The 18,605-nt window shown below is 37.0% G+C and overlaps 1 protein-coding gene across 2 annotated transcripts in view; it reads left to right on the forward strand.

Annotated features, from left to right (window-relative positions):
• Positions 1-18,605, forward strand: part of AGPS (alkylglycerone phosphate synthase) — a 50,822-nt gene that overhangs the window by 15,851 nt on the left and 16,366 nt on the right. For both annotated transcript variants that reach the window (XM_084209608.1, XM_084209609.1), the window contains exons 4-14: positions 2,297-2,417; positions 2,497-2,571; positions 4,166-4,237; positions 5,693-5,772; positions 7,366-7,446; positions 8,521-8,646; positions 10,705-10,813; positions 11,226-11,353; positions 13,943-13,994; positions 16,204-16,280; positions 17,421-17,533. In XM_084209608.1, the coding sequence (XP_084065734.1) occupies positions 2,297-2,417; positions 2,497-2,571; positions 4,166-4,237; positions 5,693-5,772; positions 7,366-7,446; positions 8,521-8,646; positions 10,705-10,813; positions 11,226-11,353; positions 13,943-13,994; positions 16,204-16,280; positions 17,421-17,533 (1,034 nt within the window). The remainder of the gene's footprint in view (positions 1-2,296; positions 2,418-2,496; positions 2,572-4,165; positions 4,238-5,692; positions 5,773-7,365; positions 7,447-8,520; positions 8,647-10,704; positions 10,814-11,225; positions 11,354-13,942; positions 13,995-16,203; positions 16,281-17,420; positions 17,534-18,605) is intronic.

An 18,605-nucleotide genomic window follows, 5' to 3' on the forward strand; every position in this document is an offset into this window, starting at 1 on the left:
TTTTCTTAAAACAAATGATTTGAAGATCTTTATTTGGTACCTATTTGTTTCTTAGGTTTCCTGTATCAGTGTTCTTTGGGCTAGCAAACAGCACTGTGTGAATGTGCATTAATAGCAGAAGAGTAAGAGCAGCAGTTCAAGACCAGAATTACAGCGTGTTTACTATGAGTGACTCCTAAAATCAAGGTGTCTCAGTAGTGAAGTGCCTCTCACTTAACAACACGTAATTTCAGCTTCTGTGTTTGTAGATGACAAGATGAATATATTGAGGGAAAAGGCTTTTTTATAGCTGTCTGGCACCTTATTTGAATGATTACAACATTGTCCTTAAAGCAAGTCAGGATGGCACATAAGCTCTTCCAGAATTCAAATCACTGTTAAAACTGCATTTTCATTATGTCACATGTTCCACATGAAAATTCTAACCCAGACTTTTGGCTATCCACTTGAACCTCTGAATGATGTCAGCTGTTGCTAATGAACATCTCATGCATCTATTTCTTCCTGAATCATTCCTGTCAGTATTCTTAATTTCTCCATAATCTTTCATAGTTTTTGTAAGGTGGACAGTCCATCACAATGATACAACTTTCCTGATCGGTTTAAATCTTACCTTCATCATATCTCACAACTTTTAGACTCAGCCTGTTCAGAATAGACTGCTGCTGGTTTTGCCATATATTGGCAAAAAGTATCAGCTGCTTTGAAGGTTATGTAGAGCAAAGATAGGCACAACTCTGTTCTAGGAAAGAAAACTTGGTTGTGAGTATACTTTTTGTAGAAGGCAAACTTCAAAAGATGAAAGCACAGTGAATTCCATTTTGTTATTCTATGTTTGCGTTTGTCAAGAAGCATAGGTAGGGCTTGTCAAAGAGATGTCTTAAATTTCTTTGACTAGGTGGGACATTACTGCACAATACTTTTTGATGGTAGGGCTGTAAACAAGTTCTTTCTGGCATCTTTCCTGAGAGCTTTATAGCCATAGTGCAAGCACATTTTGCTCTTGGGGTTGATGTCAGTTCATTTTCCAGCAAGGCTTGCATGGAAGAAGTGTGAAGGCATTGCATTCTTTTAACTAATTTTTGTAGTGTATTTAAATCAAAGATAAAACAACTTTCAGTTCTGCTGTCAGACTTGAGGGACTTTGTTAACAGGAAATAACATTCTTTACCAACATTTTCTTTTGCAATAAGACTTGAAGTCAAGAACTTACATTTTAGTCATCAGATAAGCTTTTTATCTAATTAAAGAACTCTTTAATTTGAGGCCATTTGTGATAGAGGACATATTCCTTTAGGGAGATTACCCATATTTGCTCCATTTTTAAAGAGAAAAAAAGGCATGGTCTTTTTTGGAATCTTTAAAGTACATAAGAGTCTTGTACTTAATGTCTGCAAAATATATTTTTTTAATCTGGATCTTTTAAAGAATTCTTGTTCTCTGGGTTTAAAAAGTTGACACTTGAACTACATTTTTATGTGCCCAGTAATTGGACATGAAGTTCAGAAAAGAGGGTTAAGTGGTTGTGTCTACACTTTGAGAAGCTGTAAGAGTACTAGACAAGACATCTTTTGGAAGAACCTGGAAGAATGGCCTGTTAGAAAATCTTAAGCAGAGGTTTTCCCTCTGGTTTGCAGAATCTTGATTTAAGGTCTGTTGGTAAGTCATAATGTCCTGTGTAGCTTCTTGGGAAGAAGAACACCTTTCCCAGGTGTTCTTTGGGACTTTAGATGGAGACACCTCTATGTATGTGACTCAGACATGGGTTTTATGGGGTCTTTCTTATAGGTGAGTCTGCTTAATGCATGCTAGTTATGTTATGTCAGTCAATCTTAGTTTTGCCTAGCACTGGCCTTCTGATTAGGCTTTGGTCCAATTTGGATTTAACTCTCAGGAAATGACAGGAGGAGGGGAAGTGTGTTAGTGAAAACAGAACTCTGAGTAGAAGAATTTGCAGTGTGTAGTGTCTTTAGTATGTATTCTGGTACCTTGGGAAGTCTTAAAAAGAGAATTTGTTCAGTATGCATTCATAAGCTCATATATTTCTCCATATTTATCAGGAGAAAGAAAGGTAAGAATGTACTACTGAAATAAAACTTCTTGTGTGCAGAGTAGGATAAGCTGGATTGGTGGTTTGAAGCTGTGAAGGAGAACTGATGTCTTTATGATATGGAATAAATGTGTTTGGGTATCAGTCAGTTTTTTTTATTTCTTTAGCCTGTTTTTCTTATTTCTGTTGTACAGAAATACTGTAAGAGTGAACTGTCTTTAATGAATTTATTTTCTTGTATTGTAGGCATCCTTAAATGTTAATGATGTACCTCCATCCATTGTAAATGAAGAATTTCTTCAGGATCTTAGAGCCACTAAAATCTCATATTCCCAGGATGCAGAAGATAGGGTATTCAGAGCTCATGGTAAGAGAACTTCATTTGTATAATTGTGCTGCTCTCGACACTCTAGTTTGACCTCGGTAACTTAGTGTTTGTGTTCTAGGTCACTGCCTACACGAGATATTTGTACTCAGGGAAGGAATGTTTAAGCGAATTCCTGATATAGTTGTATGGCCTGGTAAGTTTTTAGTGTCTTCTCCCTTCTGAGCTGGGAGGCCATTGTTTACTAAACTCTTGTGCTTTCTGGTCAGGGGAAAACGGCCTCTTGGTTCACTGACTTCACTCATCTTTACAGAAACTGAAGGAATTTACTCATGAATGGTAATCATGATTGTTTAGCATCTGGACTGCAGGTTGTGTCTGTGAAATCCCATCATTTTGTAGAGAAGTCAATTTATTATTAAATATAGCTGAAGTTTGTTGACTGATGAATTCACCACTTAAATAACTACTGTGTAATGAGAATGTGAAGTTCAGCAAGAGCAGTTGTCAAAAATAGCAGTCTCAATTTTGGGTTCTAAAGGTGTACATGATGCTAGAAAGGGTAGTGAAATGTTTGTATTGAAGAAGTTTTGGTTTTTTACATGCTGTACTTTAGTAAAAAGTGTATCACCTGTAACTCCTATCAGAGCACTTTACAAAAGATTAATGACTGGAAGAAAGAGCAGTGCAATCTGAGTATAGGCTAGGCCTGCTTGTTTCTGTCTAGTAAAAGGATACAAAATGCTTTATTTTTACTTGGGTCATGTGCTCTCTGGTCACTAGGAGCTACTCCATGTGCCATTCTTCAGTAGTGAACCAAAAGGTCATCTGATCTAAGTAAATGTCAATTTCTGTTCAATTGTATGTTTCCAACTCTTTTATTACTTTTTATAACTTTGATAGCTGCACTGCATTAAAAACTCCAAAATTTCTTATAAGAACTTAGTCCTTCTCAGTTTTCCCTCCTTTATTTACAGGGAAAAAATCACATATGGGAAGCATGGAAAGAGGCACTATAAGATGAAATTCATTACTTGAGGCCAGGTGCTTGAGAGCCCTGGTGACTGTGAACAGTACTTACCACAACTTCTATTTTGTGTAGCTCCAAAAGCTGAAACAAAATGATTGACTACCTTCATTTGAAGCATCTCTGTATTACAAGGGCAAAGTAGTCAGAGTTTGGAAACTATTTATTTAGTCCTGCTCATTCTTTGCTCTTTGTACAAACTCATTTATGCAATGTATTTGATCCCTTTTTTGATCCTTTTACTTGGCTGTGCACAAGCATTTCCGCCTCCCTCTTTGACCAGGTACAGAATGCATCCTGAAAAACTAGATTTCATCAGCAACTCCTCTTCTGAAACTGAATGTCATTCAGGAAGAAAAAAATGTGCTGTTCATCTCTCAGAAGAGACTTATTTCTCACTTAAAATGAGTGGGACAGCCTGTTTGCAATAAAAGCTTTACATGTGATTTGTTCTCCAAAACACCTAGATGAATTGTTAACTGTTTGGTGGCCCATCTTGCCCTGAGGATTTGCAGGAGGTCTCAGTTCATGAGCAGAGCTGGAGACTAAGACTGTAGTTAGTTCTTCAAATGTAGAATTGTTTGAGTCTAAACTTTACTCTATAACTGATACTTCTGAACCCAGCTCTTATTTAGTGCCTAACTTTGAAATGTCTTCCTTGCTGGTGTTGAAAAGGGGCTGCTGCTTAATGAGACTGCAGTATTTAGTAATAAGCAAAAATGACAAGCACAAAATCTGTTTTTAACTGTTTGTTCTTTTTTAGTTTGCCATGAAGATGTAGTTAAAATTGTGGAATTAGCCTGCAAACACAATCTCTGCATAATACCATTTGGTGGTAAGCAAAATTATGAAATCTCCTAACTGTTTAAAGTTATTTGTGAAAATGGCTTCAATTTAAATATGTGTTCTTCATTACTTGTGCTCTGTTCCCACAATGTGTATAAATTAGGGGGTTTTGTTGCAGTATTGAAATTCAAAGTTTCAGAGAGGATTGTGTTCAAACACTACCTCAAAGTTATTCTAATTTCCTTGTAGATGTTCAGTAGAAACTCCTGTGGCAAGGAGTTTTCAGGAAGTATTCCAGATACAGAGCACAGCTAAAGGCCTGTACATTCTGTGTCCTCCACAGCCTAAAGAATTCATAAAGGACTTCCACTTTTCACTGTGGATGTCTTCTGCTCTAAGCCTGCTGAAGTAGAGTTGTGAGCTTCCTTGTATTACATCGAGCTTTGGAAACATTGGGTTTGGCTTTCATGAGCTCATTCTGTGATAAGTTTTTTGTCAAGAGCTCTTAATTCTGTGGTATAGATCTGTTTGTTTAGTACTAGCTTATGCTGTAGTACAGCCCTTGCAAAAGGTCATTAACTGCTTGAGAAAATGAGCATTTCATTTGAAGACCATACCAAACTTGGGGAGCTGGTTCCTCACTAAACGCTGTTACCCTTGCCAGATGCATCTGAAGGGCTGCAAAACTGCTGAAAGTCACCTTTTAACTCATTGTAGTAAACCAGTAGACCTGAAAGCAGCAATATTGACTATTTCTTGTTCACTGTCCAGGACACAGAAAGATCTTCAGGTTGTTTTCCCAGTTTGTTTCTAGTAAACTACAGACAACTTGTGAAGTTATTACAGTAGTGCTTGGTATTTAAGGAAAGTGCCACCTTTTCCATCATGGAAACAAAGGTGATGGACCTCACTGCTCCTGTAGAGTGTTTTATTAGCTGGCACTTCCTCTGTACTTGCCATTGTCTGCTCTTCTCAGAGCCTGTTGTGGATCTTGAGGATCCTACCCTCTCTTTTCCTACGGCTGTGGCAGTAGGAAAATAAGCCTTTTGGTTTATTTTTTCTTATAGATAAGTATACTACATTCCTGTACTAGGAGACTTCTTATTCCAAGTTTATAGGTTGAAGTGTAGTGGCTTCCATAGTGATAGCTAAAGAATATACAGAAACCTATAGCTCTCTGTTTCTTGAATGGCTTTGTAATTTCTTTTCCTTCTTTGTTTTAAAGCTCTGTGCTGGGCTTAACAGAAGCAGCTGAGATGGTCACAGAATGTCATGTTTGTTATGGAGTGCTGCTAAAGCATTTTTAGGCTCCACAGCTGCCTTGATTTTGTGAAACCTGGAGAAGGGGGCAGCCTTAAGAGGCTAATCACTAGCCTCAAACAGTTAACTTCAGTGATCTTTCTTTATTCAGTTCTATATCAGAAAGGAAGGAGAAAGGCATTCTATTGGAAGAAAAGGTACCTGATAATTTTATGATCACAAAATATTATTCCCATATTTGCAGGAGGGACAAGTGTCTCTAGTGCCCTTGAATGTCCTGAAGAAGAAAAAAGAACAATTGTCTCCCTGGATACATCACAAATGGTATGATCTCTTAAATAAGTTTTATTTTAAAATTTTTTATATCATCCTACAGTTACTTGGGTGATCACCACAGAATGACATTTCTTTCTTTTCCAGAATAAAGTAGGGATGGAAGTATTAATCAGCATCATGATTATTAAACTTGTACTCCTGGTGTTAGTCCTGTACTACTTCATATCACCTGTATATATTCAACAAGAAAAAAAAAATCACTGTTAAGCCTTGTATAAGGCAGCTTCAAGTCATCAAACTCAGAGAAAGCTCGTCTTCTTCTATATTGAAGTTTGTATCTGAGGATAAATGAAAGGCTAGGAGGAAGTTGCTATTGCAAATTTCACTAGTTTTTGCACTAGACTTCAAATTACTTAAAGCAAAGATTGATAAGGTGACCTAATATATATAAATCAACTTGAAGGATAAACTTTCAAGAAATAGCTGGGTTTTTGTGTAGATAGCATCTTGAGAATGTGAAGTTCATAGCTTTATGGCAGTCTAGAAATGAAGTTCTATAAAATTTATTGCTAGTTTTCATCTTTTCATTATGAAGGAGCTTTGTACTTTTAAAATGATGGATTTATGGCTACTTGGTAATGAGATGCTTCAGAAACAGCCCTGTGTCTGTGATGTAAGGCTCTACTGCCTTCAGGTACTTGCTGAGCTTATTAATTCCTTTAGCCTTGAAGGTAAGACCTGGGGTTTGGCTCAGTTTTCTGCACTCAGTGGTTCTTCAGTTAAACAAAGTGATTTTTTTCTGCAGAGGCCGTACTTGTATGTTGAAGGAAGCTCTTCAGGTGTCTATGCAGAATGAAATCCAACAAGTGACTAGTGACTGAAGCCTTCATTTGAACTCCTTGATTTATAGCCCACAGCTTTGACTTCTGTCAGGTTTAGGTGTGGCAAGGAAATGTGGTTAATTCTTACTATCTTGCTTTTTTGTCAGCTAGGTGCAAAAATAAGCATTGAGTCAGAAAATAAACCAATTTCATGTGTCTTGAATGACTGCCAGCCAGTTCCTGTAATCATTAATGAGGAGAGAAAATAAGAAAATTTAGGTGAAAGGAAGCATTGTCAAAGTTAAAGCATATGTCTCAGAGCAGTTAAGATGATTGCTAAAGCTTTACTATTTTAATAAACACGTAATGGTTATCTTTATCTTATATATAGGGTCCCTATTGTGTAAAAACTGATTTATGTAGGCATCTGAGACCAGTTTAGCAGTTTCTGTTGAAACTGAAGCAGCTGAAGTAGTTCACCTCGAAGAATTAGTTAGCCCATACTTTGTGAGAGGGAGACTCCTGCAAGTGTTTTGATTTAATTCTTTCTGGCTTTTTTTTTTTTTTCTTTCTATTCTGTAAACATCCCTGGTATAAATTGACAGATAAATGTGTTAGTGTCTTGTAGTGGTGAGTATAAATTGAAACCTGTTGTGTAGCAGTTGGAGGGAGTAAAGAGCCTCAGCTTCCACTGGTGTAGTAACTGGAGTGGTATTAATAGTAAATTCTATGGCTAAGCATGTTGATCCTATAGCATTAGGGGAGGAAGTAAACAAAAATCTTAAACACTCATTCTTAGTTTTAATTGGCTTTTCAACAGAATCGGATTCTCTGGATAGATGAAAAAAACTTAACAGCTTGTGTAGAAGCTGGCATTGTTGGACAAGATCTGGAAAAACAGGTATTTTTATCTGGTTAAGTTTCTAGTATTTTTTTAAAAATATTTTTCTTAGGTATTGTTTGTATCTTGTCCAAATCATTGAATTCTAACTTAATTCTTGTGTGTTTTCATGCAGCTGGTAAGAATTTTACATGCAATGGTCATAAACCCACCCTTCCTAATATATTACCAGTAAACATACAAAGCCACAAGTTCCTGTGGTATGGAGAAAACCAAGAGCTAAATGAATTGCTGTAAACAGGATGTAGAAGGGACTTTCAGCCTTTAAGTTAGAACCACTGTGTACAAAAGAACGTAGTTAATGATCCATGTTACATGGTATACTTAAATACAGCTGTTCAACATGATTGTTATCAGTTGGTCAGTGCAAATTGATTATCTCAAATGCACTAATGCAGTTATCACTTAATGTGAGACTGCTTGGCCTTTAATTCTTGCTGTTTGACAGCTTTGGTGTTGTAATTCTGAGGGCATCCTGTCAACCTCAGGTGCTGTGCAGATGGCAAGGCCAAGTTAATGCAGAAAAATGAGAAACAAGTGACTACTTAATGTACAGGAATGCATGATCTGCATCACAAGTAGTTGACAGTGTTGCATACAGGAAGCCCAACCAGATGGCTGTATATTAAAACACATCTCTCCTTGAGAGAATTAAGTACAGGCAATTTGCTAAAATTTTCTGCAGACCTGCTGCATATCACATTAGGATAGAAGGAACAAGAGATTAAGTGCCTTATTTATTGGCAGCATTTGTGCAAAGTTGGCAGTTACTTAAGTTCTAACTTCTTTTTGCAGATGTATATGAATTTGCACCTTGTTTTGAACAGTAGAGTTCTCAGTTTTAAAATACAGGGGAGGACTATTATATGGTGATATGTAGCACAGGTATGCACAGTGGAAGCAGAATCAATTTGCGTGTCATGTACATAGCCAAGATAAAAGTTTCATAAATGGATGTGTGATAAGGATACTTATTAAAAAAAAACAAAAACAACAACCCAAAAAAGTATAGAATTTTGAGTACTAAGTTAAGTCAGGACCTGTAGGATGTATTTTTTTATTTTCTTTCCTTAGCTTGCAGAAAGTGGCTTCTGTACAGGCCATGAACCAGACTCCATGGAATTCAGTTCACTAGGAGGCTGGGTAGCAACACGAGCATCAGGCATGAAAAAAAACATCTATGGAAACATTGAAGATCTGGTAAGTAGTTTTAATACTTGCTGCAATTTTTCTGTTCAGATATTTAAGTTTTATAATGACTCACAGTGGGAGGATAAATAGTGTTTCTTTGTGTAATACAGTTTTGGCATTAAATCTTGACTGACATGCTTGTTTCCTTGTTTTTGGTATTAGTACTAGTAATCCTTATCACTGACATAAAAGTAATTCTCATTTGAACATTCACTGACTAGCTTAAGGAATTGTTACTCTCTCTTGACTGGTGCTGTCTTCTACCATTTTGGACTCTCTATTGATCCAGTGTAATAATCCTGTCAAACTTCCAGAAGTCCCATGTTCTCTCCTACCTGTTGTGTGTACCTGAAGATGTCTAGCTGAGCTGTCTGACAGCTCTCCCTACCTTCCTACATACCCATGACTAGCAGTATTTTTTAAATCAGTAGGCTGATCTAATTGAGCATGTGGGTGCACAGTGGTGAGATGTAGTGCCCACCACATGGTTTGCAGGAACTCAGAGGAAAGAAGCAGTGGTCTGGGAATGGCAGTGTTCTACTCTTGAATTTGTTTTAGTCATTAAAATGGTGCAACTTTAATATTAAGTTAATGGTTAAAATGGTTCAACTTTAATATTAAGTTAATCTTAATATTAAGATAATTTTTTGACTTTTAAGCATACTTTTTGATTTTAAAGTCTATGTTTTCTGTTACAACAAGTACATTGAATGTATTGAACATAAATCATCACTGCTCAGACTTTGCCTGCCTTTTTGCTTCAAACTTCCAGCTTTCTCTCATAAGTTGTTTAACCCTTCCATGCGTGAATTTTTTCCCTCTTTCCTGCAGCATACTCTAGGTGATGTATCCATGTTACCTCAGGCTTTTTCATCAGCTTATAGTTTAGACATATTTGTTCTGTGCAGAGATGTGTTAGACTTCACTGTCAGTGACTGAGGCTGGCAGGAACTACACGGTTTTTATTCAGTAGACCTGGCTGAAGTAAAACTCACAGCACTTAAAAAGTGTCATCATTCCCCTGCTGCCTAAGTGGTACAGTTTTGCTTGTTCTGGGAGTTGTGAAGCAGAAGGCTTCTCTATTATGGAAGGATAATTTCGGGCTAGAACAGCTTCTGAAATTTTCATTAGGAGGAAATAGGATTGAAAATTGATTCAGAACAGTTCATGAGTTTCAAAATAGCACAGTGAGAATGTTTCAAGGAAGTGTTTACCTTTTGATGAGCTTTATATCTTGAAACAGTGTGTTATATAAGCTGCCTAAAATCCACTTACTGCAGAATCAATGGTTCATAAATTGCATAGAGTGAAAATAACTTAACTACCTGTGCTTGAAAGTTGTAAAGCCATTAGCTGAATTTTGCTTCATTTAAAGGCATTGCTAAAGCAAAGCTGAAACTCTACCCTTCCTTGGTATAAAATAGATGATTGGATTGAATAGAGGATTAAGAAAACCCACATGTAGGCTTCTATTACATGGGCCTGAATGAAGCTGGAAACAATAACATTGAAAAATATTTTTTAAAAAACAACCTCCTAGCCCTGCATGTGTGTCAGTCTTATGGCAGCTTTTACATTGATATTCTATTTCACAAAATATTTTACTACTTTTGTCTTTCCTTCTAATTGAGATATTTCTGTAGCAATCAACAACTGTATTATAATAGCTTTATTAAGCAGCAGTCCTAAAACAAAACTTAAGCAAAGTTAAAACCCTCACTTTTGTCCTCTGTAGTACGATGTATATTCTGATTAAAATCCTGGTGTATATAAAGTTCTATCTGTGAAGTTCTACACTGAGGAGCAAAACAGTTTTAACTGGTATTGCCTGGATGTAGCCACCAGTTGATATGATTTGTCATAGAATGGAAACTATCTGTTGTGAGGGGAAACCATGCTGTGTCAAAATAATGGTTGGTAACAGTTCTCAGGTTCTTGGGGTTGCCTACAGAATGTCTAAAACCTGTAAAGCCAAACTGTATCAAACTTAATATGTTTTGTGGAAAATAAATGTAATAATGTGTGCTTAATGCTAGTATTGATAGTCATTGCACTTTGTTTAAACAGGTGATTCATATAAAAATGGTAACTCCTAGAGGAATAGTAGAAAAAAACTGTCAAGTACCTCGCATGTCAACAGGACCTGATATCCATCACTTCATTATGGGATCTGAAGGTATAAACAGACTAATTTCACATACTGCATCTTAATTCAGCTTCAGTAATTCTTGATTATTTGAGCATCTTTAATGCTGTGGCTGATGGGTGGCATTGTGCAGGCATGAATTTCTTGTGTTTGAATAAAACATTAAGACCTTAATTAGGACTGTGAAGTTGCAGCTTTTAACACTGCTTTAAATGGACCTATGGAGTCAGCCTACAAGTTAGTAACAAAGAGCACGATTTAGAGAATATTTTGTGAGAATTCACCCTGTAAAAAGTAAGGAATAAATCACCTACTACTGCAAACTGAATTTTGGGGATTTCTGATTTATGTTAACTTACAACATTCTGGTACATGTTAAGTTGGGTAGCTTGCAAGCAGTTCATCTTGGAACATTGTGCTCAGTTTTTCTCCTCTCCTGAAGGAACCCTTGGAGTGGTGACTGAAGTTACGATAAAGATTCGCCCAGTCCCTGAATACCAGAAGTACGGCTCTGTGGTCTTCCCCAACTTTGAGCGAGGGGTGGCCTGCTTGAGGGAAGTGGCAAAGCAGGTAAAGAAAAGCTGGATATTGACTTCACTCAAGGACTCATGGATTCGAGCAGTAGGGGTGTATTGATGCTTCAGTATTTCTGGCAGTTGATAACCAGGAATAAGAATCTCATAAGCGTGTAAGGTCCATGAAATGCAGGATATGGTCCATGAGGATTTTGGAAATCACTCAGTTGAAGGCTGAGCATGTTATGACTTTGCTGGGTATTCTGAGACAAAATGTGGACAAGCCTTTTGATGGCTTGTTTCAGTGGGAGTTATTTTCATATTGCAGCCTGAAAAATTCAGCTTTGTATCTCCTTCCACTGAGAACTTTACCCTCACATTAATTAGGACTATGTAAAAGGGGCCAGTGTTTAAAGGAATTGAGTTGCTGCCTACATATAGAAGGCAGTTGAATTCATGGCTTTGAAGTGGTAAAGGAGCAAAAGGAATGCAATGGAAGGATATGGCCTGTATTTAGAAATCACTGCCTGGAGCACAGTGACATGGGCAGGTGAGATGGATATTACCAAGTGGAATTGTGCTTACACTGTAATAGTTAAATAGAGAATAGTGCAGGCAGATGGTTTCAGGTAGTGAAGTACTTAGATATTAAAGTTCTGTAGTACTTATCCTCAAGGCTATGCATCCAAACAAATCTTAGTCTGGCTAGCCTCTTTCTCCACTAACTAACTTTCCTCTGCTCTGTGCAAAACATACCAAATTATATATATGTATGGTAGAATGTACCCTGAATTGGGGAAATAATTGCAGAAATGTTTTAATTAATGCCAAACTAAACACAGCTTTACATTTTTTCCAGTGATTGGTCTAAATTAATGGCTTAATGTTCCAAGCCAGATGTTCAAACTGGTATGTGAATGACATGTATATGCTAGTCAGCAGCACTTGCCAGTTTTTCTGTCGTGCTTCTACTGCTAGTGCTTGTCCTTCCTTTTAAAGGTACCTGAGCAGACTTTTTGGGAATGCTTAATCATATGGCTGATCAACATTTAAAACCAGTTAAGGAACTCATATGTTTTCCCTGTCTGTGGGCTTAGTGAGAGGGAAGAAAAGAGGCACTATTTGCCACTTAATGTTGCTCCATTTCTAAGCTTTTGCTGCTGCTGCTGTTTCTCTGCTTACTTGAGCCTGAACTACTTATTCTCTTCTGTTGCCCCTCGCATCAGTCTGAGTAGTAATTAAAATGATTGCTGTCTGAAAAGCTCTTTTATATATCTGTCCACTGTAATGTAAGAATAGTCAGCCTGTAGGTTGAGGGTGGGTTGGTCTCATTTAAAACCACTCTCACAGTCGACATGCCTGGTGAGCTCCCTTAGTTGTCCATGTTCTTTCTTCCTCTTGTCTGACCAAATACATATTAATGATATTGTGAGGAGTGAATATGTCAAATGAAGTGAAAGAGCAGTACTTCCATATCCATGTGATTAGATGATGACTAGCCTAAAATTCAGACTTCTGTCATATTCCTCTGGCCATACATTTCAGTGTGACTGGACATGGCCATCAGTGAGTATATGATGTAGGCATATACATGACCTGAAACTTACCTAAGTGAAGGCAGCTGTTCTTACAGTTTTTCAGATTCCTGTACAGTGCAGAATCTAGATTAGACCCAAGTACAGATTTTGATTGCAGTCTGACAGCAGAGCATGAGTGTACTGGCTCTAGCCAGGATAAAGTCAACTTTTTTCATAGCAGCGTGTGTGGTGTTAGCTTTTGTAACCAAAAGAGTGTTAACACATCAGTGTTTTAGTTACTGCTAAACAATATGTACACAGTGTCAAGGCTTTTTCTCTTTCTCCCTTTCTTCCCACCACCAAGTGTGTTGGGAGCAGATAAGGACAGTTGGGACAACTGACCCAAACTGACTAAAGGCAGATTCCATATAACATCATGATCATAAATAAAATAGAGGGGGTTGTTTCATAGAGGTTGCCATTGCTTGAAGACTGGCTGCATATTGGTCAGCAGATGGTAATCAATTGCTTTTTGCATTGTGCTTTTGTAGGGTTTTTTTTCCCCATTTTGCTTACCAAGCTGTCTTCATCTCAACCCATGGGTTTTTCAGCTTTTGCCCTTCTGATTTTTCTTCCCCATCCCACTAGGGAGGGAGCTGAGTGAGCAGCTGTGTAGTGCTCAGCTGCATGCCAAGATGACCTTCAACAATTAAACTTTTTCAATTGATTTTTATTATGTGTGTGTCTCTGATTACACAGAAACATAAGCTCAATGTGCTAAACAAGTGTACTATCTTTAGTGCCTATGCCATTTTAGAAAAACAGTCAAAATGTGAAGATCAATGTTTTTGGACTATTACTGTGTTGGCTTGAGGTTCAACTGAAAATTCTCAATGCATTATATCTAGACCATCTACTATACCTAGTAGATGTTGCTATTCCAGTGAAAACAAGCTTATAGTCACCCTGTTTCAATGATGGTGATGGCCAGAGGTCTCTGGTATCAAAGTGTGCTTTCCTATGTGCTATTTTGAAATGAAAATTTGATTGTAATGAATTTTAAAACCAACTATGTATGTAATGTTTTTATTCTTCCTTCCTCATACTTTCCTAACTTTGCCTCCAAGAGATGTGCTCCAGCATCAATTCGCCTTGTCGACAATGCACAGTTTCAGTTTGGTAAGTGTGTAGATCATCATGGAGTATCATCTGTTTCCAAGGGCTTTTTAGTAGCTTAAGTCTGTTTTGGGTAGTAATTCTTTTGCTCAAATCTAGACAGAGGGCATTGAACCCAGGGTTCAAACTGAAGATAGTGCCATAATGTGAGTTTGGGAAACAGAAGCCTGTCTTTGTCTCTGAGGAAACACTGTGCACTGCTTGAGTCAGTGAAGAGTCATGCTCTGCCTATAAATGAGATGGGTTTTCTGCTATATTTCCTTTCTTGACATTTAGTCTATTGGTGAGATTGAAATTCTGGAATCACTTCCTCTATTTTGATGTAAAGGAGTGGAGATTCCAGCTTTAAAATACAGTACTTGAAACATTTTCTCCCTAAGAGTATTAATGAGAAGTTGGATATGAAAAAAAAATCAGAATGCCAGCACCTTATTTTCAAGGTCAGTGGGTTGGTTCCTTTAAATTTGAAGAAAGCATCTCACAGATTCCTTAGAATTAGTAGGTTTTAAAAAAATATTCTGATATCATAATGTTTGATTGGGAGACAGGTAATGACATATTTGTCTGATCTGTCTGTTTTAAAAAAAAGATCAGGTGCTGTAAGTGCTGTAACTGTGCAAGTACATCTAAGCTGTTAGGCTTTAAGTATTGAAATTCAGCGAAGCTGCCAGAAGATTCCTGAAGACAAAAGATTTCATAAAATTTCAAGTAGTTCAAATGCCTAAATAGGACAACGTCAAATATGCAGAACAGTCATTTCTTAGCAATTCTTAGAGAAAGCTGTCATTTTAAACTCTAGTAAATTTGATAGAAGATATGTTCTAGCTCAAGACACTCTCATGGAGACTCTAAAGTTCCACAACCCAAAAGCTAATAGCTTGCAGACCTTGCTGAGACCATGCTATTTTGATTGTACCCAGAAGATGAAAATGGGAAGTGTGACTGACCTTGAAAACCTCTACTATGATGCTTCAGCAAGTCAGAATTTCTGAAACTTCTTTTGCACAGAAGCCTCAGTGATGAATCTCAGCTTCAAATGGCATTAATGTAGTGGTGTTGGAAAAGCTGAACTTCATTTTTCAAATCAAGGAAATTGTGATTTGGAAGAGCTGAGAAGCCCAGCAAGCCTTGCTGCTTGCTTTGCTGATTTTGTGTTACACTGTTCTGCTTAGACATGTCCAACAGAAGCAGGTGCATTTATTTTTCTTTTGGGAAGCACAATTTGACCAGTTGCAAGCTATAAACATAGTTTCAGGTATGTCAATACTGATTTTTCTTGTAATCATTATTAAGTAATTTTTTAGATTGTGGTTTAATAAATTCATGTCTTTTCATAATTTCTCTGTGCTTCCTGAACTGTGCTTGTAGGCGTCCTCCTTGGGGTTTGTATCTGCAGAGAGACTCCCTCTTTGCTTAAGAGGAAAAAAGAGCATATAGTTGTTGATTTCATGTGTTATTCAGGAGGAAATGTTTTGTGAAGTATTTTAGAAGGAAGTATCATGTAAATGGTGCATAACTTTTTATGAATTGGGCTCACAGCATGTAGGCCAGATGCCAGGCTGCTAAAGTGAAGCAGTAATGAGAGTTCAGAAGTTGTTTGTGACTGAAAACAATGGAACAAACAGTAAAAGACTTTCATCTCAATTAAACCCAGTCCTGAGGCAGAAATGTTAATTTAACAGGCTCCAAGACACCATTTATATATCCTGGTAATTTTAGTTCCCCGTTTGTCATTAAGGAAGCAATAACTAGCTTTATGTAGAAAACTTCACACAAGTGATAGAACTGTTGAAGAAAATAATGCTTAACTCCTAACTTTCACCATTTTTGGCTGTTTGTTTCAGTGGTTTTGGTGTAGCTTTAAAAAAAAGTCACTGATTTTTTGCTTAGTTTTGTGTTGTAAAAACTAATGAAGCTCTCTCTTAAAAATTTTCCACATGCCATAGGCTTGTGAGATCTAAACTAGGGCAGCCTTAATTAAAGTGTCAAATATTTGTGCTCAGGTGTACATATGTCTTCAAAAAAGTAATGAAACATTTTCCTAAATCATGTTCTACATGATTAGAGAGAATTCTCTTTAATTTTGATAATCAAAGTGCTCTGAACAATTATAGTAATTTTGACTACCAAGCTATTTTTTATTTGCCCCCTGAAGTAAGACTCTTAAAAGCACTGTTTGCCTTAATGTGCCTTTTTCTGCTTTTTGCCAAAGGTCATGCTCTTAAACCACAAGTTGCTTCCATTTTTACATCGTTTTTGGATGGACTGAAAAAGTTCTACATCACAAAGGTAATTTTGGGGTTTTTAATATTGGTTTGAATTTTGCATGCTATTCATAAAATTCAGGATTTTTTGTTAAACTGCTTCTAATGCAGTTGAGTTTGAGTGTAACTGATACCACAATGTAAGAACTTGAGGTTCTAAAGGTGGTTTAATTCAAATTATATTGTGTTTGAGGAGTTACTCCAAGAGAGCTTTTGTCACTGGTCATACCTGTATAAGAGATCAATGTGCCTTGTCTAACAGTGGTGGCAGGGGAAGACTGGAGCCAGTTTACCCAGCTGGCAGACCAGTGAATATAGATGGAGCAAGGCCCACACTCTATTATATTTTCATCTTCCTGGATTTTTTTCAAGGCATGATCTACCTTGTTATTACAGTAAGCTAGAATTTTGCAAGATCCTCAAGATATTTGGCAGATTTTTCCATATAAATTGTTTTTTTGTCTTTCTGGAATTCATTCCTTTTTAACCTACAATGATTTGGTGCTAAAATGATGTCACCTAGGCTTTTGCATTAAATATTTTATCTTATTATTGATCTTTTTCCCTCCAAACTACCTAACTAGAGAGTTATTGCAAATTAGGTATTCAAATGTAGAAAATTTCATTATATTCCAAGAGTGGGTGTACTTCTGGAAGACAGTGACCAGTGTTGATTCTGCTGCTTTTTCTTGGATTATTGAAGTGGGAAATAACGTGTCTGGAACTTCTTTTCTTAGAGAGTACATATTCTGTTTAGAGATGGCCCAGAAGTTTTTCCTTCCCTCCACATTCATGATGGTCATAGTTTCCTTCCTGCTTTTATAGCTGATAGGAATAGTTGATTGAATATAAATGTCTCTGTTGCTCAAAGCATTTAAGACTTTTTTTCTACAGCATAGGTAGACAGCTGTTGTGCCTATGCTGCTTTTTAACAGGAGGAAAGAGGTGACAGATAATTTCTGTTATTCCCATTAACCTGTTCTGTCAAGGAAAAACTTGAGTGTTTTGGGAGTAAATTTTTGAAAGACTTTTTTCCCAATCATTCCTCTTAATTGCAGCAACACTTACTGACCAGGGCACATGCCATGCATTTGAAAAGTAAAAACCCGTTCTTGTGTTCTGCCACGTAGACTGTGACTAATGGCAAGTTTGTCTCTCTTTGCAGTTTAAAGGATTTGATCCCAACATACTGTGTGTAGCTACCTTGCTCTTCGAGGGTGACAGAGAGAAGGTTCTTCAGCATGAGAAGCAAGTCTATGATATTGCCACCAAGTTTGGGTGTGTCTTACAAAGAGCATTTTCAATGTCAAGCTGGGAATGAACTGTCCAGGAAAAAATTGGACTGTCATGTTTTTGTAGTGGTTACTGTATGGATATGTTCTCAATTTACTAGTTTGAAGTGGCAGCACTCAATTAGCTACTGAATGCTCCCTTTGATACATATGGCTTGTACTAATTCATAGGTAACTTTATTGAAAAACTTCAGCTGTCTATGTATTGCAGAAAAATATTTACTAAATATAGAATGATTGTTATTAAAATGGAAACCAGCCCTTTTAATTGATTACAGGCCTGGAAGCAGCTTGTTTTGCAATCCTAGACTCTATATTTTGACTACAGAAAGGGAGACAAAATCATAAGGGTGATATTAATTTTTTGCAGAATTCATGTGAGTATATGAATACAAGAAACTTGTTTAGTTGAAAGAGTGCAGTGATTTTCTGTGCCACAGAGGGAAGGAAAATACCCATTGAAATGGCAGGCTGAGTAATGATCAAGCAGTTTCTCTCCTTATGCCTTGAGTAAAACCATCATTAAAACTGTGATTTGTCAAGAATGTACTGTTATTGCTAATACTGCTCTCAGCTATTCAAATATACATATAAGTGCTGTTTTATCCATTTCAAGGCTATAATTTCTGAATTTTGTGCTTTTATTGTGCTTTCATTCTGTTACTTCAACTGTGAATCCTTTTGTATTTTGGTATTTCAAGATGGTAGTGTATTGGTAAGGGGGGAAACTTGTCTGTGTTAGAGCCATTAGAAGATGGTGCTGGTGCTGTCCATGCTGCTTTATTAAGGCTATTAGTGAAGTCTCCACTAGGTTAATGTGGTTTAAAATGCTAAACCTTTTTATGGCTTTATAGTATAAAATACTTCAATTCTATGCTTCTTCAGGGTGCCTGATTTCACACCCATACCCAGCTCTCTCTCAGATTTATGGGAGCTTGTAGGAAGACTGATTCCAGATGCATAGCACTTTCTTGTTCTTAGAAACCAATAGTTAAAAACAATTGCTTTCATAATAATCCTTGCTAGACTAGTGAAAGCAAGGCTTCCTTTTTCTTTAG

This window comes from Fringilla coelebs, assembly GCF_963513975.1.
Source record: "Fringilla coelebs genome assembly, chromosome: 7".
Taxonomy (NCBI): Eukaryota; Metazoa; Chordata; class Aves; order Passeriformes; family Fringillidae; genus Fringilla; species Fringilla coelebs.